Source organism: Stegostoma tigrinum, chromosome 16 (assembly GCF_030684315.1).
Source record: "Stegostoma tigrinum isolate sSteTig4 chromosome 16, sSteTig4.hap1, whole genome shotgun sequence".
In the NCBI taxonomy this organism is placed as follows: domain Eukaryota; kingdom Metazoa; phylum Chordata; class Chondrichthyes; order Orectolobiformes; family Stegostomatidae; genus Stegostoma; species Stegostoma tigrinum.
The window spans coordinates 36,477,282-36,503,080 of record NC_081369.1 but is presented as its reverse complement, the minus strand read 5'-3'; the positions used below and the strand labels follow the sequence as shown (position 1 = coordinate 36,503,080).

The following is a 25,799-nucleotide window of genomic DNA, read 5'->3' as shown; positions in this document are numbered from 1 at the left end:
TCTAATCCTGAATCAGTGGGATTTCTGGAGCAGATTTTTTGGTTCCCCCCCGGCCCCCAACCTTCATTTTACGTTTTTATTTTTATTGACATTAATGTTTGTCATCGGTCATATTTTAAGTTATGTTGAAGTCCTGAAAAGAGTTCACTAAACAAAATTCTTTTTGATCCACTCAGGAAGATCTAGAAACTCTAATAGCAGAATTCAGGCAACTTGATGCAAAAAAGACGCAAATCACAGAGGTGGCCTGTTCTCATCCTTTGCCGCGGTAAGTAATGGAAAGAGAGAAGTCATGTTCTTTGATTAGACTGGCAGTTTTGAATTTTAGCCTTTGTCTCACTTCTCTTCCTTTCTGAACAATTGCTTAGGCAGAGATGTCATATTTTAAACTTTCTTTTGAAGTCAATTTACAGATAAAGGAACAAAGGAACGTGAAAAAACTATTCAGCACACTTTACCTTAATTGTCTTGTTTCAGAACTTGATCTGATGACTTAAGGAGAAAGTTTATGGAAAGGTGTGAGGAACGGTCACCAGACCCAAAACATTAATGTATTTTTCTTCACAGATGCTGCCAGACCTGCTGAGCTTTTCCAACAACTTATGTTTTTGTTCCATCTGCAGTTCTTTCAATTTTTACTCCCTAATAGCAGAAGTTACTAAGAACAGCTATCTTAAAGGAGATGGAATTTAGAATTTTATGGTGCAGAATTTTGATGCTGCACAACTCTGCTGCTACTCTGAAGGCTTTTCCCCGCACCACTCTGTTGTTTCTAATTACCTTTCTTTTAAAAGGTATAATAACTTTGTGTTTCATCATCATCTCTGACAAGACATCATGAACTGGAACGATTTTGTATGGAAAATATTCCTCTTGACTGTAAAGATTGTATCTTTTCATTTATCTGTATTTTTGACATGCGAGAGTGTTTTAAAAGCCAAAGGTTGTTGAAAGTGTTTAGCACTTTTTAAATACAAGATACTTGACACCATTTGTAAGGGGAGGCGATGGCCTAATGGTGTTGTAGCTGGACTGTTAGTCCAGAGACCCAGATAATGGGGACCTGGGTTCGAATCCCGCCATGGCAGATGGTGGAATTTGAATTTGGCCTAATGATGACGATGAATTCATTATCGATTGTTGGAAAAACCCATCTGGTTCACTAATGTCCTTTGGGTAAGGAAACTGCCATCCTTACCTGGTCTGGCCTACATGTGACTCCAGACCCATAGCAATGTGGCTGACTCTTAACTGCCCTTAGGGTGGGCAATAAATGTTGCCTAGCCAGTGATGCCTTCATCCTGTGAATGAATTTTTTTAAAAATAAGTGTTGTGTACCCGGCTACTAATTCAACCAGTGGGGAAAGCCTAGTCATGGATGATCTGATGATGAGCTGAAGGAGCTGTGTATGGATGGAGATTTAGCTGACCACTAGTAGCTGATTAATCTGTGGAATAGTGATCAATTGTTGATGACAAAGGCAATCTGCCAACAGCTATGTGGTTACTTGCTGAATTACTTGTGTCTGGATGTTTGGGCAGAAGCAATCAGGTCACTAGCAAGAAAGGAACTGAGTTTCTGCATTGCATTTAAAAAGCATCACAAACCTGTAGATAACATAGTGTGGAGCTGGAGAAGCACAGCAGGCCAGGCAGCATCAGAGGAGCAGGAAAGCTGACGTTTCGGGTCGGGACCCTTCTTTAGAGATTCAGACAAGCCCCATTTCTGAAGGGTCCTGACTCGAAACATTAGCTTTCCTGTTCCTTTGTTGCTGCCTGGCCTGCTGTATTCCTCCAGTTCCATACTGTATTACCTCTGACTCCAGCATCAGCAATTCTTACTATCTCAAACTGCAGATAATCACTTTGTTTAGCCTCATCAGTTGCTTGAAACATATGAGAAGTCTTCACTTCTCATTCAACAGTAATTTTATGTTCAACATGACCCCTATTGCTAAATGAATGTGAGAAATATCAGAAGTTTGAAATAAGTCATTCACTCATTGAACTCAGAAGTTTCAAATTGGCATTCAAAGTAGGGCTCAGTTCATGTTGGTGTATCTGTTTTGCATTTCCAACTCATGAAAGTAAGTGAGTTTCCTATACTTGATCACAAAGTGTGGGGCTGGATGAACACAGCAGGCCTAGCGGCATCTGAGGAGCACAAAAGCTGACGTTTCGGGCCTAGACCCTTCATCAGCAAAGGGTGATGGGAAGAGGATTCTGAAATAAATAGGGAGAGAGGGGGAGGCGGAGGCTGACTTAAGATGGACAGAGGAGAAGATAGGTGGAGAGGAGAGTATGGGTGGGGAGTTAGGGAGGTGATAGGTCAGTCCGGGGAGGACGGACAGGTCAAGGGATGAGGCTAGTAGGTAGGAAATGGAGGTGCAACTTGAGGTGGGAGGAGGGGATAGGTGAGAGCAAGAACAAGTTAGGCAGGCGGGGACAAGCTGGGCTGGGGGAAGGGGAGATTTTGAAGCTGGTGAAATCCACATTGATACCATTAGGCTGCAGGGTTCCCAAGCGGAATGTGAGTTGCTGTTCCTGCAACCTATGGGTGGCATCATTATGGCACTGCAGGAGGCCTAGGATGGACATGTTGTCTAAGGAATGGGAGGGGGAGTTGAAATGGTTCATGACTGCGAGGTGCATTTGTTTACTGTGAACCGAGCGTAGGTGTTCTGCAAAGTGGTCCCCAAGCCTCCGCTTCGTTTCCCCAATGTAGAGGAAGCCACACCGGGTACAGCAGATGTTGTATGCCACATTGGCAGATGTGCAGGTGAACATCTGCTTGACGTGGAAAGTCATCTTGGGGCCTTTGATGGAGGTGTGGGGGTAGGTGTAGCACTTCCTGCAGTTGCAGGGGAAAGTGCTGGGTGTGGTGGGGTTGGAGGGGAGTGTGGAGCAGACAAGGGAGTCGTGGAGAGAGTGGTCTCTCCGGAAGGCAGACAAGGGTGGGGATGGAAAAATGTCTTGGGTGACGGTGTCGGATTGTAGATGGCGGAAGTGTTGGAGGATGATACGTTGTATCTGGAGGTTGGTGGGGTGGTATGTGAGGACTAGGAGCATTCTCTTTTGGTGGTTATTGTGGGGGCGGGGTGTGAGGGATGAGGTGCGGGAAATGCGGGAGACACAGCTGAGGGTGTTCTTGATCACTGAGGGGGGATGTTGCGGTCCTTGAAGAACGAGGACATCTGGAGTGTGCGGGAGTGGAATGCCTCATCCTGGGAGCAGATGCAGCGGAGGTGAAGGAATTGGGAATAGGGGATGGAATTTTTGCAGGAAGGTGGGTGGGAGGAGTTGTACTCCAGGTAGCTGTGGGAGTCGATGGGCTTGAAATGGATGTCGGTTTGTAGGTGGTTGCCTGAGGTGGAGACGGAAACGTCCATGAAGGTGAGGGATGTGTTGGAGATGGTTCAGGCGAACTGAAGGTTGGGGTGGAAGGTTGGTGAAATGGATGAACTGTTCAAGCTCCTCTTGGGAGCATGAGGCGGCGCCGATATCTTTGAAAGTTGCCCAGGTTGACAATCCTTGAAAGTTGCCACCCAGGTTGACAGGGCTGTTAAGAAGGCATACAGTGTTTTACCTTTTATTAATCGAGGGATCGAGTTCCAGAACTAAGAGGTTATGCTACAGCTGTACAAAACTCTGGTGCAGCCGCACTTGGAGTATGGCGTACAGTTCTGGTTGCCACATTATAAGAAGGATGTGGAAGCTTTGGAAAGGGTGCAGAGGAGATTTACTAGGATGTTGCTTGGTATGGAGGGAAGGTCTTATGAGGAAAGGCTGAGGGACTTGAGGCTGTTTTCATTAGAGAGAAGAAGGTTGAGAGGTGACTTAATTGAAACATATAAAATAATCAGAGGGTTAGATAGGGTGGAGAGCCTTTTTCCTAGGATGGTGACGGCAAGCACGAGGGGGCATAGCTTTAAATTGAGGGGTGAAAGATATAGGACAGATGTCAGAGGTAGTTTCTTTACTCGGAGAGTAGTAAGGGAATGGAATGCTTTGCCTGCAACGGTAGTAGATTCGCCAACTTTAGGTACATTTAAGTCATCATCGGATAAGCATATGGACGTACATGGAATAGTGCAGATTAGACGGGCTTCAGATTGGTATGACAGGCCGGCACAACATCGAAGGCCGAAGGGCCTGTACTGTGCTGTAGTGTTCTATATTTAGTGAGCACCAAAACTGTAAAAATGCATGAAAGGATATGAAGTGCAGTGTTGCTACCCATCATTTTCTTACCTGGGCAGCTTTGAGAAATTGGCAGACACATGGAAGAAGAAATTTTAATGCAGGGAGGTATGAAGTGATTCAGTTTGATAGGGAGAATGCAGAGAGACAATATAGAGTTCAGTTATACATGGCAAGCTGGAATATAACTGTGCATAAATAGGTAGAGGGTATGTGACATCCTTGTTTTATCAATAGGGGCATAGAGTGCAAAACAGTGGAAGTTATTTTAAACTTGTGTAATATGTTGGTTTGGCTTCAGCTATAGTATTCAATTCTGGTCACTGCACCTCAGGAAGGTTGTGAAAATATTAGAGATAACACAAAGATGATGTATGGGAATAGTTACAGGGATAAATTGCCTCAGTTACACATAAAGACGAGATAACAGTTTTCCTTGGAGATGAGAAGGTTTGGAGGAGATTTATAAGAGTCATATCCGTACAACATGGAAATGTATCCTTTTGGTCCAATTCATCCATGCTGACCAGATATCCTAAATTAATCTAGTCCTGTTTGCCGGCATTTGGCTCGTATCCCTCTAAACCTTTCCTATTCATGTTTCCATTCGGATACAATTACAACATTTAAAAGATATCAGCTGAAGGCATGAGAGATCTGGGCAAAGCAGGTAGGGTTGTCATTGTTAGAAGGATTAAGAACCAGAGGGCATCCAGGTAAGATCAGCAAAAAGTAATGATGAAGTGACTGAAGGGTTTTTCAAGCATAGAGTATCAAGGATCTAAAATGCACTACTTAGAGTCCTGTGGAAGCAGGGTCATTTGAGCTTACAAAATCATTGACTTTGATCATTTTGACATGATGTTGTTTCAGTATCATATCATGTTTCCATTACACTAATATTTTCTCGTTTACTCCCTGAGGCATGATATTCAACTCTTGTATCTGGGTGGAACTGCTCTAAGACTGATAGTGGATCCTGCAGAGTAGATATAGTGAAAATCTGGTGCAGTAACCCTTTGGCCTTCTCCCAAACCAGCTTTGGCATTTTTCGTTTGGAGGTTGGAAGGGAGATTATCAAATCAAATTTAAAGATGACACCAGCACATCCCAGCTGAATTTGCAGAGGATGTGGACTGCCATCCCATTCTCTTCCCTGTTGGCTGTTAATTTAGGTTCTAGTGAGATCTGGGATTAGAACGGGCAAGCTAGTACAATTTGTTTCCAATTCCACTTTCCGTTCCCTACCAATTCATGGAAAATTCCAACTAGTGATGTTGGTTTATGCGTTAGCACTGGCCACAGTGATTCCTGTGTTCTTCTTTGAATAATCCATGGAATATTTTGTGTCCATCTGAGAGACTGATGGAGCTTTACTTTGAAATATTATGCCTGGTGTGAATGATAGTGCAGCTCTCAGACTGACATTTCAATATAGCATTATGTCTCATGTCTTCAGAATGGACATGAATAGCATTTACCACTGTCTGTTCAATTACAGCAATCAGTCGCTATTTTGTGACTTTATTCAAAAATGAAATTCATATTGAGAATGTGGAATTTTTTCCATTATTTCTCAGCAGGCAGAGCTTTTCTGTGGCAATGTGTTTGGTTCAGTCTTTTCCATTGGTTGATGATGTTTCAGCAGTTATTTTAGAAATTGTGTATAGTCCTGGTGAAAAGTTTGTGTTCAACAAGGTCTACTGTTAGAAGTGAGAAATTGATGCACTGTTCCTCTTTTTAACTGGTGAATTACGCTGCCCTTATGAAATTACTTGCTACCTTTAATCCAAGGAGCTTCAAACATGGCATTTCCACTGTGTTAACTCTGCATTATATTTTCAATCCTAGAAGCTATCGGTCATCATATGGTGCATCTTTGCTCATAGCCGAAGAGAGTGTGATTCTGCCACAAGAATTGCACATGCAGCTGCCAGATAGGATTGTGAGGTTTTTTTTAGACTTTAACAACTTTTGGTAGGCTACTGTTGCTTTTGATCAACGTGATGGATAGTCGCCCCCTGGAAAAGTTGCCATTTCCTTCTGTTGCTAGCTGCTGACTCTGAGGTGTGATGACCAATAGTGAGAAGTCATCACATTTGGAATCTTGCTTGAAGAGCCACTTTTGGCATCCTCCTTAGCTGGTTCCATCTACCTGTCCATGCAGAAAGTCCTAAGCTTTACGATCATGTTCCATACTGTGAAGCCCCCCAGTATTGGACCTAACAAATTTGAGAGTTTTGCCTTTGAGAGAACTGCCACATTCCTGATTTTGTCCTACTGTAGTATACTGATAAAATACCACAGACAGCAAAGATAAAATCGTTGAGCTTCTTTTCTTGGCTGAAAGTCCATATGTCATAGCTGTACAGCAAGAAATGGGGGTTTTGCTATTGTCGAGGTGGAGGGATTTGTTGGCCTTGGTAAGAGACCCTGTGCAAGGGTAGTTAAATTTAAGACCCAAGTTGCTGAATCCTGATATTTCAGAATCATCTTGCATTTTCTAAACATTATGCCAATAAGAAAATGCATTGGCCAAGTTAGTTCTTTAGGAGACATTTAGATAATTGAACTGCATTTTATATTGTGAGCTAGTAAGAGCTGCTGATGCTGGAGTCAGAGCTAACACAGAAAGGACTGAAGAAGGGGCCCAACCCGAAACATCAGCTTTCCTGCTCCTCTGATGCTGCCTGGCCTGCTGTGTTCCTCCAGCTCCACACTGTTTTCTGAATTTTATATTGTAATGGGCTGCACACCCTTAATGGGTACCCAAAATAGAGGAAAAAATAGTTCTCCAGCATTAGCACATGTCATTTTAAAGGACGTGCATATTTGTTTTAGTATTGTAAATTTAACAGATTTTTCTGTTTTGTTTTTCTCACAGATTGAATGCATCATTATCACCTCACCCTGAGAAACATGAATTAATCCTCTTTGGGGGTGAATATTTCAATGGCCAAAAGGTAATGTATTTCACTGTTTTACATAGTGCTGTTTTAGAACTCATCCTGGCATTTAACCATTGTGTTGCTAGGTCAATAAGAAAGAAAAATCTTTAGCTTTATAACTCTTCACAATGCCTCAAGACATCCCTAAGTATTCCATAGTCAAAAAAGAATGCTTATGGTACAGTTACATTGCAATTCAGGCAAATGTGGCAGCTTGTACACAGGCAGGTCCAACAAACACTAATGAGATTTATGACGAAATGATCTTAATTACTGGTGTTGCTGAAGGACGAATTTTCATCCAGATATTAAATCTACTGCTGTGCCATTCTTTGAACATTTCAATAGAATGTTGAGGGTACAGCTTTTTAATGTTTCAAATGAAGGATAGCACCTCAGTTTTGAATTGAGATGTGAAATTAAGCCTTTAGAGTGAAGCTTGAATTTGCAACTTGCTGCTTCAGAGCAAAAATACTACCTCTGAGCCATGGCAAGTGGTTTATAATGTAAGATTATATATTTCTGGGATTGATGTGTGCAAAAAGTCACAAAAGCGTAAATAAGTCTTCTCAAAAAGTTTCAATTATAGGTTTTTCGTAATGCCCAGTTAATTCATGCAGTCCTTCAAAGAATAGGAAATCACTATTGCGGATAAGTCACAGTATTGTCTGTTTGCTTTGTTGATTTTGTTTATTGTGAAATAATTCGTTGTTTGGAACACTGAGATTGATTTAAAATAGGATATCAGTATCCAAAATTTGGACAGTCAGCTTAAAATAGGTACATATCGCCAGTTGACATCTAAAAGTTACAATTGATGGAATCTCAAAAAAAAATCCTTTAGTCAATTCAAGGCAATTTATAGACCACTCTTACGCTGATTAATGGAGATCCTTTTTGTATTCCGTGAAATCAGAACATATTTCACATTTGGGCTTTTGTGGCACAGTGATATTAATCCTCTCTCTGATCCGGGACCCTTTGGGTTCAAGCCCCTCCTGCTCTAGAGGTGTGTAATAACACCTCTGAACAGGTTGATTGGAAAATGTATGCTGCAGATTCTACATGTCTATAATTCTTTTGGAGAAGTATCCCAAATTAGGATTTTATCAGGTTACACCTTTTTACCAACAACAGGAAGACATTCTTGTGTAAATAGCAGTAGATTGAAAAAGGTTGGGTCCCCTTAACATCAGTCACTAAGTTAGAATGCAGGTGAAGAAGGTGAATAGTGTGTTGGAAAGAGGATTTGTGTATATGCACAGGGATGTCTTGCTGCAATTGTACAAAGCATTGGTAAGACCACACCTGGAATATTGTATGAAGTTTTAGTTTCTCTATCTGAAGAAGGATGTTCTGGCTATGGGAGGGTACAGTAAAGGCTTATCTAGAGTCAGAGTCATACAGCATGGTGAGATGGCAGGAATAACATATGACGGGACACCTGGATTGATTAGGAGTATACTCAAGTTTAGAAGAATGAGGGTGGGGGTGGATAGTCTCTTAGAAATGTATGAAACTCTTAACAGGACTGAACAGGGTAAGCGCAGGAAGGATGTTCCTGATGATCGAGGAGTTCAAAACCAGGGTAAGGGATAGGCCATTTAAGTCTTAAATGAGGAGAAATATCTCTACCCAGGGAGTGGTGAGCCTGTAAAATTCTCTTCTGTCAAGGCCAAAACATTGAATGTTTTAAGAAAGGAGTTGGATATAGTTCTTGCAGCTAAAGGGATCAAAGGATATGGAAAGAAAGCAGGAGCAGGGCATTGAATTAGATGATTGGCCATGATCACAGTAAATGGCAGAGCATACTCGAAGGAGTGATGGCCTCTTCTGGCCTCTTCTCCTATTTTCTATGTTTACATTGGTGTTTTACATTCAAATTAGGAATAGGGGTAGGGCAATCACCCCCTCAAGCCTGGAAATTGCCTCGGAGAATGTGCCAATCAATGATGATTGATAGTTAATTGCAAAGCTAATCTACCTAACGAGGCAGGTGAATTCCACTTGGTAAGGAAATGTCAATTTTCCTCCTCCTTCTCTGATGCCACCTGGCCTGCTGTGTTGCTCCAGCTCTACACTGTGTTACCTCTGACTCCAGCATCAGTCGTTCTTACTACCTCTGAGAGAATAGCTGTCACTTCTTTGAATTAAAACAGTTGCAGAATGTGGACATGTTCTTTATATCTGCAAAGAACAGGGTCCATGTATTAATGTATGTACTTTCAGTTGTTAGCAATTATTCACTGATGGGTATGATTGTCCTCATAGGAAATCCTGTGTCCTGGTCAGAGGTTCTTTGGGTTCTTGCACAACTGCTGATCTCAAGGCTGGAGGCACATCTCCGACCATATGTCACAGGTGTTTCCAGATCTGAGGATTGCTGGCATTCCTTTCTCAGGTTGCTTTTCCTTACTTCCTCTTGCCAGTGAGTGTTCTCATGCAAGAGATTCCTTCAAGTCTGTATTTTCCAAGCAAGGGACTTGTGGCCTTGACACCTATGTTGCATTTCTTAAGGTAAGCCTTCAGGGAGCCTTTGAATCCTTGGTCCTCCTCTTATTTGAATGCTTTCCTTGAGCTGGGTGAAGATTTGCTTTGGCAGTTGGGACTTGCGTGTTCTAAGTACATGGCCAGCCCAATGAAGTCGGTTTCAGTTGATTATTGCCTTGATGCTGTTGTGATTGGCTCCGTTAAGAACGCTGATATTAGTTAACCTGTCCTCCCAGCTGAAATGGAGAATCTGTTTCAATCAGCGTTGAGGGTACTTCTCCATCAATGTTAGCCTTAGATGAAAGGCGGTTCCCCAAGTAGGGAAATGAGCCATGTCAGGGAGGACTTTTCCACTGAGCTTAATGGAGGAACTTGCCCTGGGACATGGTGGTAAAGGACTTGAGTCTTGTTAAGATTGAGACTGAGATCAGTTCTTCAGTATGCTTCAACTGAGATGTTAAGCTAGGCTTGAAGAAGTTGTCATCCACAAACCAAAGTTCAACAAGCAGTGTCAATGTTGTTTTCTTCTTAGATTTCAACCAGCTAAGGTTGATAAGTGTCTACAGAATGGATGGTAAAATGTCCACAGCATGGAATCTTGATTTTGGCAAGATAAAGATGGGCGCTGATGAAGGTAGTGAAAAGGTTGAGAGTGATGACAGATCCCTGCATAACTCCTGTCTTGACCTCAAAAGATTCTCCAAATTGCAGTTGGTTGGATCGTTGTTGATATCCACATACAGATGGTGGCTGTCGATGAATTCCTCTGGACAGCCTGTCTTTGACAAGGTCTTCTAAAGCACTTATCGTTTGATGTAATTAACATTTTTAACTTGGTCAATGAAGACCATGTAGAATGATTTATATTGTTCCAGGCATTTCTCTTGAAATTGCTGAGAAGTGAAAATCATGTGCATTGTTTCATAGCTTGGCTCTTTGAAGGATTTTTTCAGAGATAAGAAGACTCCATGCGAGGATTCATGCTCTGATATTTCTGACAATGGAGATTGATCAGATTCTTTACTCATGCCCACAGTTGCCTCTGTAGAAGTAGATGGAGATGGCGGTATCCTTGAGATTCATGGCGATTTATTCTTTGTCCCAGATTTTCAGGAACAGTTGGTAGAGATGACTAACTAAGGTCTGCTGGAACCCCATCCATTCTTCACGAGGTGGAGGTCCAAGATCATTTCTGGGGAGTTGGGGATTTCCTCAAATGTGTCCTTAACAATGCCTGTATCATGGTCAAGTCCATTGAAGGCTGATGTTTTCTCTGCCTCCCTCAAAAGGGTTTTGTCATTATTCTACACAGGTTTGAGGCCAAGGGTGTTGGGTCCACTTATTGCCTTGGTGGCACTGAAGACATCCCAGACGTCATGATTATTGGCAAGGAGTTGCAGCTCCTTTAGCTTTTACAGTCTACCGTTGGTTCTTGATTTCTCTAGTTCTTCATTGTGACTCTGCTTTTGGTGTTTGAGTTATCTTTGCAATGCTGATGATGTTGTTTACCAAGTGCAGAGAGCTTTCCTTTTGTTGATGAGGTCTTTGGTAATGTGGTCATTTTCATCAAATCAGTTTTGGTGTTCCCTGGTCTTGGATCTGATGGTTTCTTCACCACATGAGATGATAACTATCTTCGATTGTTTCCAGATTTCCTCCACAAAATGAACACTTTGGAGAGTTTGGTGAAGTTGTTGTCGAAAGTTTGCTCGGCTCTCGAAACCACTCAACATTGATCTTTTTTTCCGAGTGGTTTCTTCAGCAACTTCTGGTGGAATTTGATGAACATAAAGGAGCAGGTGACCTGGTGGTCTGTCTAACTGTCGGCTGCACCGGTCAATGCTTTGGTAATGAAGATAGTTTGATATACAGATCAAAAGCCTATGTAGTTGATGTGTGCCAGTGCTGTGATCATGGATGCCTCCAAAAGTCTTGCATTTGTCAACTTGGTGGAGATCAGCTGGTGTTCCTCACATTTTGTGAACAAGACAATGTGGAAAATTGCCCAGGTGTGTTCTCTATACAGAAAAAACAGAACAAATCCAACCTATCCAATTACTGCCCATCTGCAAAGTGATGGGCGGTTTCGTCAACAGTACTGTCAAGCAGCATCTGCTCACTGAAGCCCAATTTGGGTTCCATTAGGGCCACTCAGCTCCTGATCTCATTATAGCCTTGGTTCAAATACAGAACAACTGAGTTTGAAGTGGGAGTGACGGCCCTTGACTTCAAGTACCACATTTGAGTGAGTGTGATATTAAGGAGCCCTAGCAAATCTGGAATAAATGGGAATTGGGGCAACCTCTTCAATCATTGGAGTCATACCTGGCACATAGGAAAAGATGGTTGTGGTAGTTGGAGGTTGGTCATCTTAGTTCCAGGATGCGTCTGCAGGAGTACCCTAGGGTAGTGTTCTAGGCCCAAACGTTTTCATGTTTAACTGCTTCATCAATGCTGTCCCACATTCAGAATTGGTGACATTTAGAACATAGAACATTACAGCACAGTACAGGCCCTTTGGCCTTCGATGTTGTGCGACCTGTCATACCAATCTGAAGCCCATCTAACCTACACTATTCCATGTACATACATATGCTTGCCCAATGACAACTTAAATGTACTTAAAGTTGGCGAATCTACTACCATTGTAGGCAAAGCATTCCATTCCCTTACTACTCTCTGAGTAAAGAAACTACCTCTGACATCTGTCCTATATCTTTCAATTTAAAGCTATTCCCCCACCTGCTCGCTGTCACCATCCTAGGAAAAAGGCTCTCCCTATCCACCCTATCTAACCCTCTGATTATTTTATATGTTTCAATTAAGTCACCTCTCAACCTTCTTCTCTCTAACAAAAACGGCCTCAAGTCCCTCAGCCTTTCCTCGTAAGACCTTCCCTCCATACCAGGCAACATCCTAGTAAATCTCCTCTGCACCCTCTCCAAAGCTTCCACATCCTTCTTATTATGCAGTGACCAGAACTGTACGCAATTCTCCAAGTGTGGCCGCACCAGAGTTTTGTACAGCTGTAGCATAACCTCTTGGTTCCGGAACTCGATCCCTCTATTAATAAAAGGTAAAACACTGTATGCCTTCTTAACAGCCCTGTCAACCTGGGTGGCAACTTTCAAGGATCTGTGTACATGGACACCAAGATCTTTCTGCTCATCTACACTACCAAGAATGTCACCATTAGCCCTGTACTTTGACTTCTGGTTACTCCTACCAAAGTGCATCACCTCACACTTGTCTGCATTAAACTCCATTTGCCACCTCTCAGCCCAGCTCTGCAGCTTATCTATGTCTCTCTGTAACCTACAGCATCCTTCTTCATTATCCACAACTCCACCGACCTTAATGTCGTCTGCAAATTTACTAACCCATCCTTCTACACCCTCATCCGAGTCATTTATAAAAATGATGAACAGCAGTGGACCCAGCACCGACCCTCGCGGTACACCACTAGTAACTGGTCTCCAGGATGAATATTTTCCATCAACCACCACCCTCTGTCGTCTTTCAGGAGCCAATTTTTGATCCAAACTGCTATATCTCCCACAATCCCATTCCTCCGCATTTTGTACAATAGCCTACTGTGGGAAACCTTATCGAACGTCTTGCAGAATTTATTGATGACTGCACAATGTGGAGCACCATTTGCGACTCCTCAAATTCTGAAACAGTCCACATCCAAATGCAGCAATTTCTGGACAGTAACCAGGCTTGGGCTGACAAGTGGCAAATAACATTTGCACGATACAAATGCCCAGGCAATGACCATCTCTAATAAGAGATGATTTAACTGCTGCCCCTTGACATTTAGGGTTGTTATCATCACTGATTACCCCCCCTCCATCAACACCCTGCAGGCTTACCATTGATCAGAAACTCAGCCGGACTTCACTCATAAATACATGAGGGCTGCTCGTTTGTGAAGAAAGCTGCTGAAACACTATCGTATTCTATTTGCAGGTGCAAACAACTGAATCAAAGTCCACCTTGTACATGGCTGTCTGGTGATAGAGATTCCAGATCTCTCAATCCTGCCTCTGTCACCTCTCTCTGATCACCACAGGGTTTCTGTTAGAAGGGGGTGGGAGTGGGGAGGGAGAGTATGAATTCCTCTGGATACCTTGCTTGGGACATGTTTTGAATATAGGAATGCTGTTGCATATCAGCAATGAAATTTCTTAATGGAAGGCCAATCAGGTTCTGCTGGCAAGGAAACTTTCCCTACCGTTGTGACCTTCATTTGCCATCACAGCCGTGATGAATGGAAAATTCGAGCCTTCCCATCATCGCAAAGTGGCAATCCACAGAAAGTTTACAACTTCAGAATGCACAATTGCACCACACTGCAAGTCAATGGAGAATCCTAAATTGGTTATTTGCATAATTCTTAGTGCAGTCAAGATTATTTAGAAAATGTTGCAAGATAAAAAGCTTTGCCAAAATTCTTTTAGTAGTACTCAAATAATATATTATAAGCATTTGTCATAATATCTGGGCTGTACTATTTCAGTGCTGTTCCATTGTCTCCCATCTTCTGCCATCTATAGTTTTAGATTCATCTGTCTTTATCCTATCTATCTGGCACTTAGTCCCAGTCACTTATTATCCCCATACTTGGAAACATGCTGAATTTCCTGGTCCACATATGTCTGGATTTAGGCTCGTTGATCCTCATGTTCACTCATTGCATCTTTTTTGTGACAATTATTATCAAGTTTTCAGCATCTACACCTAGAATTTCCAGCCGAAGAAGCCCGCTGTTTCTTTTAAGATGCTTCTTTAAAACCTATCTTTTGTCCAAGCTTTTAAAGTTTTATTCTTTGGATTGGTGTGCATATTTGTCTACTAATAGTCATGTAAAGTGTTTTGGGCTATTACACTACATTGAAGACGTTATGTTAATTTGGTTGTTGAGAATAAGTTCCACTACTAATTTTAGTTCATGATCCTTGGGCAATCTCTTAAAGAAAAGAGGAAAAGAAAACAATGATATCTACATATCACAGATTCTTCCATTTTTACTGGTAGGAGTATCTCTACACTGCATTGTGGAGGTCAAGTATCCTGCTCAGATTGAGTTCACAAACAATGTTATTTTGTGGTGTCACCACCCTGTTGAAGTGCAATAAAGAGCAACTTTGACAACTCAAAGCTTGGCACCTATGATGAATTCCACCATCAAGGACAACAGAATTGTATGTCACCACAGGCTAACTATATGACCAGATAGGACCACCTCTTTGTTATCATTAAGCAGTATCAAATTCTAGTTCAAAAGGAGTGTGGAGAAGCGTAAGAGAGAACCAGACAATGTGGGAAAACATGATGCTGACCTATGAAGATTCAATAGAGGATTATATCCACGCTAGTCAAGAAATTCTGTGATTCTATAAATAGTATATTATTGACAAAGCAAAGTGATCCCTCAGACAACAGGCTGAAATCTTGCTGATTTGCAATTTTTTGAGATGAAAGATAGTGTGCAATTAACTAATTAAATGGAAGATGAGGTTTCTTGTCCTCAACAGTAGTGAAGATCAGTGTGAGTAGATACGATAAAGCTAAAGTATTTGCAGTCTTGCTCAACAATGCATGTGGTGAATCGCTGTTGGAAGAAAGATGAATCCTCAGGGTATTAGATTTCAATTATGTAATTATGTTGCAATCTGAGTCATTGTAACTCACTTCTAAGAGTTCAATTTACTGTTTATGTTGCACCTTTCACAACTTGAGACCATACCAAAATACTTGACAAGGAAGTACTTTACAAAATGTAACCAATGTTGCAAGGCCTCACAGAAAGTAATTTGAGTAATGACATAATTGTTTTCTGTGATTTTGAGAGAAAACTTGTTCTGCTCACTAAAATAGTTCTCCTGCTGTTCTTCAAATCTTGCTATATGCTTTTTAACATACAGCGTGGAGGGCACCTGGAACCTCAGTTTAAGGTTTTGTCAGAAAAAAATTGTTTCTCCAAGAGTGTAGCATAGGTGCTGCTATATTGTATTTCTAGAACAGACCAAATTTACTTGTGAAACTTCCATCGGTGAGGCAAATGGCTGACAGGTTAGTCAGTTGTGAAGATGTACAGACTATATATTGATAATTTGTAAAACAGTTTGTCATGTGCTCAGGGAATGGCCAAGTGGAATCGTGCAAATTGTAGCTTGACTTCCACCCTGTTGTTGCATTGCTTATTTTTGCCTCATAGTCTGTCGGATTAATAACTAATTCTCAGTTAAGCAAGTGACCATGTCACAATTTATCTGAGCGGGGCACAATGATGTTCGTGTCCCATTGTTTAACAAGATGTCACAAAATGTATAAATTCCTATTTAGACCACCAATGTGACAGATTTGCCTGACAGACTGATAGCTATTCAGGGCAAAAGTAATTCATACGATGTTTTATCATTAAGAGGAAATATTTGTTTCTCGGCCTACACTTGTCTCCAACAAATGGCCAGACAAAGGAAAGGATTCCCGATGTACAATTATTTGACTTAAAACCCAAAAACACGCTCAGTTATTATTAGAGATAACAAGGTGTAGAGCTGGATGAACACAGCAGGCCAAGCAGCATCAGAGGAGCAGGAAAGCTGATGTTTCGGGCCTAGACCCTTCTTCAGAAATGGGGGAGGGGAAGGGGATTCTTAAATAGGGAGAGAGGGGGAGGCGGATAGAAGATGGATAAAAGAGGAAATAGGTAGAGAGGAGATAGACATGTCAAAGAGGCAGAGGCGGAGTCAGTAAAGGACAGTGTAAGTAGGGAATTTGGGAGGGGATAGGTCAGTCCAGGGAGGACGGACAGGTCAAGGGGTCAGGATGAGGCTCGTAGGTAGGAGATGGCGGTGGGAGAAAGGACAGGTTAGGGAGGCGGGGACAAGATGAACTGGTTTTGAGATGTGGTTAAGGGAGGGGGAGATTTTGAAACTGGTGAGGTCTACATTGATACCATTGGGCTGTAGGATTCCCAAGCGGAATACGAGTTGCTGTTCCTGCAACCTTTGGGTGGCATCGTTATAGCACTGCAGGAGGCCCAGGATGGACATGTTGTCTAAGGAATGGGAGGGGGAAGTTGAAATGGTTTGCAACTGGGAGATGCAGTTGTTTGTTGTGCACCGAGCGTAGGTGTTTCGCAAAGCGGACCCCAGCCTCTGCTTGGTTTCCACGATGTAGAGGAGGTCACAACGGGAACAGCGGATACAGTAGACCACATTGGCAGATGTGCAGGTGAACATCTGCTTGATGTGGAAGGTGGTCTTAGGGCCTGGGATGGGGGTGAGGGAGGAGGTGTAGGGGCAGGTGTAGCACTTGCTGCGGTTGCGAGGAAAAGTGCTGGGTGTAGTGGGGCTGGAGAGAAGTGTGTAGCGGACAAGGGAGTCACTGAGAGAATGGTCCCTCTGGAAAACAGATAAGGGTGGGGAGGGAAAATGTCATGGGTGGTGGGGTCGGATTGCAGGTGGCGGAAGTGTCGGAGGATGATGCTTTGGATATTTGTGAAGCTTCACTTTTACTACTAGGACAGGCAAAGACTGAAAACAAAATTCTAAGGTTAATAGCCCAGATCTCGAGCGTGGGTTAACTTTTCCCTTGGTTCCTTTTGATTTGACCATTATGATGTTCCGTTGATTGCAAAATGACGGCTGTTCTTCATTTTGATAGAACACAGAACATAGAACGGTACAGCACAGAACAGGCCCTTCAGCCCACGATGTTGTGCCGACCATTGATCCTCTTGTATGCACCCTCAAATTTCTGTGACCATATGCATGTCCAATGACCTTGCTTCTACAACTGCTGCTGGCAACGCATTCCATGCTCTCACAACTCTCTGTGTAAAGAACCCGCCTCTGACATCCCCTCTATACTTTCCTCCAACCAGCTTAAAACTATGACCCCTCGTGTTAGCCTTTTCTGCCCTGGGAAATAGTCTCTGGCTATCAACTCTATCTATGCCTCTCATTATCTTGTATACCTCAATTAGGTCCCCTCTCCTCCTCCTTTTCTCCAATGAAAAAAGTCCGAGCTCAGTCAACCTCTCTTCATAAGATAAGCCCTCCAGGCCAGGCAGCATCCTGGTAAACCACCTCTGAACCCTCTCCAAAGCATCCACATCTTTCTATAATAGGGCGACCAGAACTGGACGCAGTATTCCAAGTGCGGTCTAACCAAAGTTTTATCGAGCTGCAACAAGATCTCACGACTCTTAAACTCAATCCCCCTGCTAATGAAAGCCAAAACACTGTGTATAATAAAATGTGAGGCTGGATGAACACAGCAGGCCAAGCAGCATCTCAGGAGCACAAAAGCTGACATTTCAAGCCTCGACCCTTCATCAGAGAGGGGGATGGGGAGAGGGAACTGGAATAAATAGGGAGAGAGGGGGAGGCGGACCGAAGATGGTGAGTAAAGAAGATAGGTGGAGAGAGTATAGGTGGGGAGGTAGGGAGGGGATAGGTCAGTCCGGGGAAGACGGACAGGTCAAGGAGGTGGGATGAGGTTAGTAGGTAGATGGGGGTGCGGCTTGGGGTGGGAGGAAGGGATGGGTGAGAGGAAGAACCGGTTAGGGAAGCAGAGACAGGTTGGACTGGTTTTGGGATGCAGTGGGTGGGGGGGAAGAGCTGGGCTGGTTGTGTGGTGCAGTGGGGGGAGGGGATGAACTGGGCTGGTTTAGGGATGCAGTAGGGGAAGGGGAGATTTTGAAACTGGTGAAGTCCACATTGATACCATATGGCTGCAGGGTTCCCAGGCGGAATATGAGTTGCTGTTCCTGCAACCTTCGGGTGGCATCATTGTGGCAGTGCAGGAGGCCCATGATGGACATGTCATCTAGAGAATGGGAGGGGGAGTGGAAATGGTTTGCGACTGGGAGGTGCAGTTGTTTGTGGCGGGCTGAGTGGAGGTGTTCTGCAGAGCGGTCTCCAAGCCTCCGCTTGGTCCAAACAACTGCACCTCCCAGTCGCAAACCATTTCCACTCCCCCTCCCATTCTCTAGATGACATGTCCATCATGGGCCTCCTGCACTGCCACAATGATGCCACCCGAAGGTTGCAGGAACAGGAACTCATATTCCGCCTGGGAACCCTGCAGCCATATGGTATCAATGTGGACTTCACCAGTTTCAAAATCTCCCCTTCCCCTACTGCATCCCTAAACCAGCCCAGTTCGTCCCCTCCCCCCACTGCACCACACAACCAGCCCAGCTCTCTCCCCCCCCCCCCCCCCCCCCCACCCACTGCATCCCAAAACCAGTCCAACCTGTCTCTGCCTCCCTAACCGGTTCTTCCTCTCACCCATCCCTTCCTCCCACCCCAAGCTGCACCCCCATCTACCTACTAACCTCATCCCACCTCCTTGACCTGTCCGTCTTCCCCGGACTGACCTGTCCCCTCCCTACCTCTCCACCTATCTTCTTTACTCTCCATCTTCGGTCCGCCTCCCCCTCTCTCCCTATTTATTCCAGTTCCCTCTCCCCATCCCCCTCTCTGATGAAGGGTCTAGGCCCGAAACGTCAGCTTTTGTGCTCCTGAGATGCTGCTTGGCCTGCTGTGTTCATCCAGCCTCACATTTTATTATCTTGGAATTCTCCAGCATCTGCAGTTCCCATTATCTCCAAAACACTGTATGATTTCTTAACAACCCTGTCTGCTTGGGTGGCCATTTTAAGGGATCTATGTATCTGTACACCAAGATCCCTCTGTTCCTCCACACTGCCAAGAATCCCAGCCTTAATCCTGTACTCAGATTGCAAATTCGACCTTCCAACATGCATCACCTCGCATTTATCCAGGTTGAACTCCATCTGCCACCTCTCAGCCCATTTCTGCATCCTGTCAATGTCCCGCTGCAGCCTACAACAGCCCTCTATACTGTCAACGACACCTCCAACCTTCGTGTCGTCTGCAAACTTGCTGACCCATCCTTCAATCCCCTCACCCAAGTCATTAATAAAAATTACAAACAGTAGAGGCCCAAGGACAGAGCCCTGTGGAACACCACTCACCACTGACTTCCAGGCAGAATATTTTCCTTCTACTACCACTCGCTGTCTTCTGTTGGCCAGCCAATTCTGTATCCAGACAGCTGAATTCCCCTGTATCTCATTCCTCCTGACCTTCTGAATGAGCCTACCATGGGGAACCTTATCAAATGCCTTGCTGAAGTCCATAGTTCATCTATCTAGGTCCTTTCTTGTTAGAATTCTTTCCTTCAGCCTTTGCTGTCTTCAGGTTTTTCTGTCTTCAAGCATCTCTGGACAGGCATCTCTGGACAGAGACTGATGTTTTCATTTCACAAGCTTTGGATGTCCCTGGCTGCAACGCACCTACAGGTGGATAGTAAGCTGTAGCTTACAAAGTCAAAGGGATATTACCAAGCAGCATCTCTTGTCAGTTTCCTGATAAGTTGATTAGGTTAAAATTAGTCCAAGGTATTTATCTAGATTTGTAGAAAATTTAAGAAATCTGCATTTGTTAAGCTGTTCTGCATTGTCTAACATCAAAGAGCAAAACATAAAAGGCTTGTTAACTTGTTCCCATTATTGCAGACTTTTCTCTACAATGAACTATATCTTTATAACATCAAGAAGAACTCATGGACAAAACTGGAAATCCCAAATTCACCAGCTCCTCGATCTGCCCATCAGGTAAATTTGAGTGAAGGAAAGTAGATTGTGAGAGCACTAAAGCAATTTTTATCCCTTCTGAGATTTGGCTATTCAAGGAATAATGATGTCTAATTTACTGTCATATGTGTATGCAGTGTCAACCAATGCCAATGTTTGGTACCACCGTCTTTTTCATGATTGGGTCAAGATAGCCTATTTTTCTTTTCTCCTCCTACCCCCCCCCCCCCCCCCCCCCCCACCAAGCCTCCCCAATCAACCAAACATTTTTCCCATAACTACCATTTACAGATTTGTGTGTTTACTTACAATTAGCACTATTCTGTCTACCCCAAGTTTCTGACTTCATAAATTCAGGTTGTCTGGAAGTTTGACCAATTTTCCAGAATGCATTCTCTTTGAAGTTGGGAGATTGGTAGATAGGTCTTTAGCTTGAGGACTGTTGTTCTGGAATCTCTTCCGGATCTTGTGAAGTCCAAAAAGTATCTCACTGGAGGATCTTTCCTCTGTTAGATGACCTTAGTAGAGGACATAATTCCTGTTGAACCAAGCAATTGATACATTACCTCATCTGGAGCACCTTAAATCTCCGGAATTTCCTTTGCAGAAGAAGTCTTGCCTGCTGAAGCATGTAATTATCCCACATCATTATTTGGGGAACTGCAATGATGAAACAATTTTTTTTTAGAATCCAGAATTTGTGAGCTAGGCAGTGTTTATGTTAACAGTATCGTGAATCTTTGTACCAGATAGTTGTTTCTTGACTGCATCCTAAATCTGTGGTTGCATACGTGGAGTCTTATTTGACTTGGTGAGCTATAACCTCATCGGATACAATGTCAATCAGATACAAAAGAGTTAAGTGTGTGATTGAGCATCTAGTTTGGAAACAATTCTGCATGGTTTTAAAAAAAAATGTTTTCTCCAAGATGTACTGTATCTATTTGGTCCATCTCTGAAATTAAATTATCCTGACAACATTATATCTTTTGCCATTTCTTCCTAATATGATTATTTATTCTTATTTTAATGACTTTCAATTCTGCAATTTCTCAATGCTGCTTTACTCTTGCTCCTTTAAAAACCTTTAATCCTGCAGAACAATATTGATGCTTTATTATCTTTGCCTAAGAGATTTCAAATCTTGTGTACAGCAATGCTGGTTTATTTTACTTTAAATTTTGTCACTGTGCAGTTCATCGTACTTCCTTGTGTAGATCACTGAAAGAGGTTGCCATGCTTTTATAGCTGAAATAGAGGTTTTCCACCTATTTGCCAAAGATGGAAAATTTTCAACCTTTTGTAATCTTAGAAACAATTTCTCACCTTTTCCCTAACTTTATTGAACAAATCTTGCTGCCTTGCATATAAATCCTTTTTTCTTAACAGTTTTCAATTTATGCTTCTAGTAATGCCTGCTCCCTTACAGTTTTAATAAAGATTCCTGTTTGCTTTAAGGGCAACTCTGAATGAATCCCAGTTTCTGCACCCTTAATAATTTCTCCCCATCTTAACCACACCTTCAATTTTGGATAACCTCTTAGTGAAACCTAAATAGTTTCTTGATTTCTGAAGAAGGGTCTAGGCCCGAAACGTCAGCCTTCCTGCTTATCTGATGCTGCTTGGCCTGCTGTGTTCATCCAACTCTACACCTTGTTATCTTAGTTTCCTTACTTTCTGCTTTTATTAGACTTTGCTGCTTAGGCTTCTAAATTTCCATTTTATTGTTTTAATTTTGGCTTGGCAGCAATCCCGATGCTGCAATCTCTTTGACCATTGATTTGCCTTACTGTAGCCGTGTCTTGTGGTGTCTGTCCACTATGTCAGCAACACTGACTCTCTACTGTAAGTATTTCTTTCACTTTTGGCTTTTTCAGTATGTTACTATGTGCTGTTTAGTCTTTCCCCTTGCCCCCCAAGAATTTCAACTCATGGAGTCTCTGACAGCTGTTCACTCATTGGCTGAGCATGAACTAGGGATCACTCCCACAGAGTGCTGGCATCCAATGCCATCTGTAAACACCTCGGAGTGACTACTGCTCCTAGTTCATGCTTACGTCTGTGCTTCTTTTATCAGCTTTGAAATATTTTAAGCGTTGGCTGGAGACTCTCCTTTATTGATCTGGCTAGGAGGTTGAGTCTTGCTGGCTCTTCGATTGTTCAGCTCCTTCTGTTGCTGGCTATTTCCTAAAGATGCTTCTAAAGATGTAACTAGAAATTTCATTTGCTTTCATTAGAGCTAATTCTATCCAGTTAAATTGGATTTCAGTTCACACTGTTGCTGACCATGTCATATGACCACATGGCAACTGGTTGCCACTATCCTCCTCTGCTGACTGGTACAGAGGGCCTACTTGGCATAGAGTCGTAGAGGAAAGCTGCCAGGTAATTTGAAGGGAAAGGCCATATCTTAAAAAGAAATACTTTGTTACATGGCAGCAGCTAGGCTCAAGACACATTAGTAAAACTTTATGATGAATACTGGGAGTAAGAGAGTCTGGGCGGTCGTGGAAATTACAGACATGGATGCTTCTCAGGCCTCGGCCCAACTCCTAACCCAAGTGTATAGAGGACCTTGCTAAAGCCCAGGACCTTGTCCTGGTAGTCTTCAACATTAACTTTTTCAGAACCATTCCCTTAATAATAATGTAAGATATATTACCTGTGAAAAAGCTTTCGTAGTTTTTTTATTTTATCTTTGTGGTTTTGTGCATTTTTTTTATTCTTCCCTTTTAACTTGATCCCAACTAATATTTTGCAAAATATTTTATGGAGAATCCTTACTTTTTCAGAAAATGCAAATGAGAATGTTTTCATTGTCTGATTCACTTGGGTCTTATCATTCATCCATCAGCCAGATAAAGATCTTTTGCTTCACTTCTGGAAAAATTAGTTTCAGATTATAGTATTGATAAATTCTAAAATTCAACATTGACATATTCCTTTGAAAGCTTACAGGATGAGATCGAGATTCACTCTTGCTTGTGGAGAGTTTTGGTTGGGCTTAGATCAGGGTTTAGAATTTGACTTAATTAAATTTTAATTAATTGCGCACAGTTCTGCTTACCGCATTACCAGAGGATAAAGAGAAAGTACAGAAAAGGTTTACCAGGAGGTTGCCTGGTTTAGAGGATATTAGAGATGAGGAGAGATTGAACAAACTTGGTTTGTTTTCACCTGAGCATCAGGGGCTGAGGGGCGACTTGACAATTGTGAGAGTCATGGAGAGAATGGATAGCTGGAGTCTTTCTCCCAGAGTAGAAATGCCAATTACCAGAGGACATAAGTTGAAGGTAAAAGCAGAAAAGCTCAAAGATGTGAGAGGCAAAGATTTTGCATGCGGGGTGGTAAGTGCCTGGAATGCGCTGCTGGGGGAGATGGTAGAAGCAATTACATTGTCGGCAGAAGGGCGTATTCCTGCTTCTGTTCTGTTCTTTGGTGTTCTTTGTTAAAGTAACAATGAAAGATTTATTTCACAACAGATATAAATTGTATTCGTTCATCGTGGACTGTCACTATCATATGGTTGTGTTGCCATACTTTGTCCAATAATTGATAAGAATTTAGTATAACACGGGGTGTTGTGCGTGTGTTGGTGTAACATTACTTTGTTACCATGATAGGCTGTGGTGGTTCCTCAAGATGGTGGACAACTTTGGGTGTTTGGAGGAGAATTTGCATCTCCTAATGGTGAACAATTTTACCATTACAAGGACCTTTGGGTGCTGTATCTTGCAAGTAGAACATGGGAACAAATCAAGTAAGTACTATTTTGTACATTGATACACTATTGGAAAAAAAAAGTTTTATTTGTTTCCCTTACTGTTTAGAGGCCAAATCATCTCCTCTGGCCACAATTGACTTCTGACACCACTGATGCAACACCATGCTGAACAGTAGTTCTGTGACACTTGGACTGAAAACTACCCTTTGTTTTTGTTTTTTTAACTTGTCAGAATGTACGTTTTCTTATGTAGACACCATTTTGCAAATGGTTAATGGATGGTAGATCAGAGGATGCAAAGGTAAAGCTAGAAATTGTGGCTTTTCTTTAAATAAAATGTAGTAAAGATAACTTCATGGGCTTTAAATAGTGTTGCATACAGTTTAAAGCAATCTATTTTACAGGTATCCCCATCTTAAAGAGTCTGTTGTGTCACATTTTTCATTATAACCCACTTGGGAACTTAGGGACATTTTCTAAGAGAACTGATTCCATTTTATTTTGACACGGTTTCTGAATATGCTCAGATTGCTTTTAAAAAACAAACTGATGCCTTATTGTTTCCCTCTTTCACCCTCGTGTTTGCAGCTACCCCTGCTCAGTGACCATCCCTCTTCACTACTTTCTTCCCCAACTCCCTACTCAGTGACCTTCTTGATTTCCTGTTCACTGCCTGTCCCAGACCATTCCTCTTGCTACGTTGCTTCCCTCCCCATCTTGCATCTGCTGTCCCAAGCCCTCACTTGGTCCCTTAGAGTGTGGTGTATGGAAATCTAGTGGGTAGAGAAATTTTTTAACATGGCCATCTATATTAACAAGATTTAAAATACTTTACAATCTTAGAAAATTGTCAAACAATTCACTTGTTTCAGTTTTTTAAAGAAAATTGTGATTCCACAGCCCCTGCAATAAGATATCGATATAATCCAAAAGGAATATAACCCACTGAAAAGCAAGAATAAATTACTCAGTAATGATGCGCCACAGGCAAATAAAGAAAAATGTTTAAAACTGAAATTAAAATGACATGCCCTTAGTGCACAGACAAATAAGAGACTCTCAAATGAAAGTTATAACAATTAAAAATATCCGTAAACAAGGTATTTAGATGTGCAGTTGTAATACCAAGGCATAGAAGGCCATGGACGCAGTGGGCCAAAGGGCCCTTTTCTGTGCTGTAGATCTGAGTCTAAAAATAAACAATGTCAAAGCAGAGGTATGAAATTAAACTGCTTAGAAATATTAAAATCAACAATCTTTTGCATGTACATGAGCAACAATAGAAAAGTCAGGATAGGGCTGTGAAGAGATACATGTAATACACTCTCAAGTAGTGACAGCGAAATAGCAGAAACATTAAATAATTAATGTACCTTTAGTATTTACCTGGGAGATTAACATGGTGTGAAGAAGAACGCAGAAAAGGTAAAAGAAATGTGAAGTAGAAAGGAGGGAGATAATTAATAAACCCATGAAACTCAGATAGGATAATGAAAATAAATGTCGTGAATGCTGGAGATCTGAAATAAAAATAGTAAGTGGTGGACAAACTCAGCAGGTCTGACAGTATCTGTTGAGACAGAAACAGTGGTGAAGTTTTGAGTCCAGTTATTGTTCTTCCCTGGTTTCAATGGATTGCATGTGCATGTAGTAAAAGGATTTGGATAGAAGGAGCACAGAAACTCCTCTGGTTAGTGATACTGAATTAAAAGTGTGATCGATTTGGTTGTTGGCGTCAGTCAACACAGCCATAGGACATCAATGCAGAAATTTCTCAGGGCAATGTCCTAGGCCCATT

General features: G+C 42.3%; 1 protein-coding gene across 2 annotated transcripts in view; it reads left to right on the top strand.

Annotated features, from left to right (window-relative positions):
* The window catches only part of klhdc4 (kelch domain containing 4), a 99,115-nt gene that overhangs the window by 10,364 nt on the left and 62,952 nt on the right, over window positions 1-25,799 (top strand). For both annotated transcript variants that reach the window (XR_007249139.2, XM_048546896.2), the window contains exons 2-5: window positions 177-268; window positions 7,085-7,163; window positions 20,200-20,298; window positions 23,901-24,037. Coding sequence is in view for 1 of the 2 variants with exons in the window: in XM_048546896.2 (XP_048402853.1) it covers window positions 177-268; window positions 7,085-7,163; window positions 20,200-20,298; window positions 23,901-24,037 (407 nt within the window). In the remaining variant the exon portion in view is untranslated. The remainder of the gene's footprint in view (window positions 1-176; window positions 269-7,084; window positions 7,164-20,199; window positions 20,299-23,900; window positions 24,038-25,799) is intronic.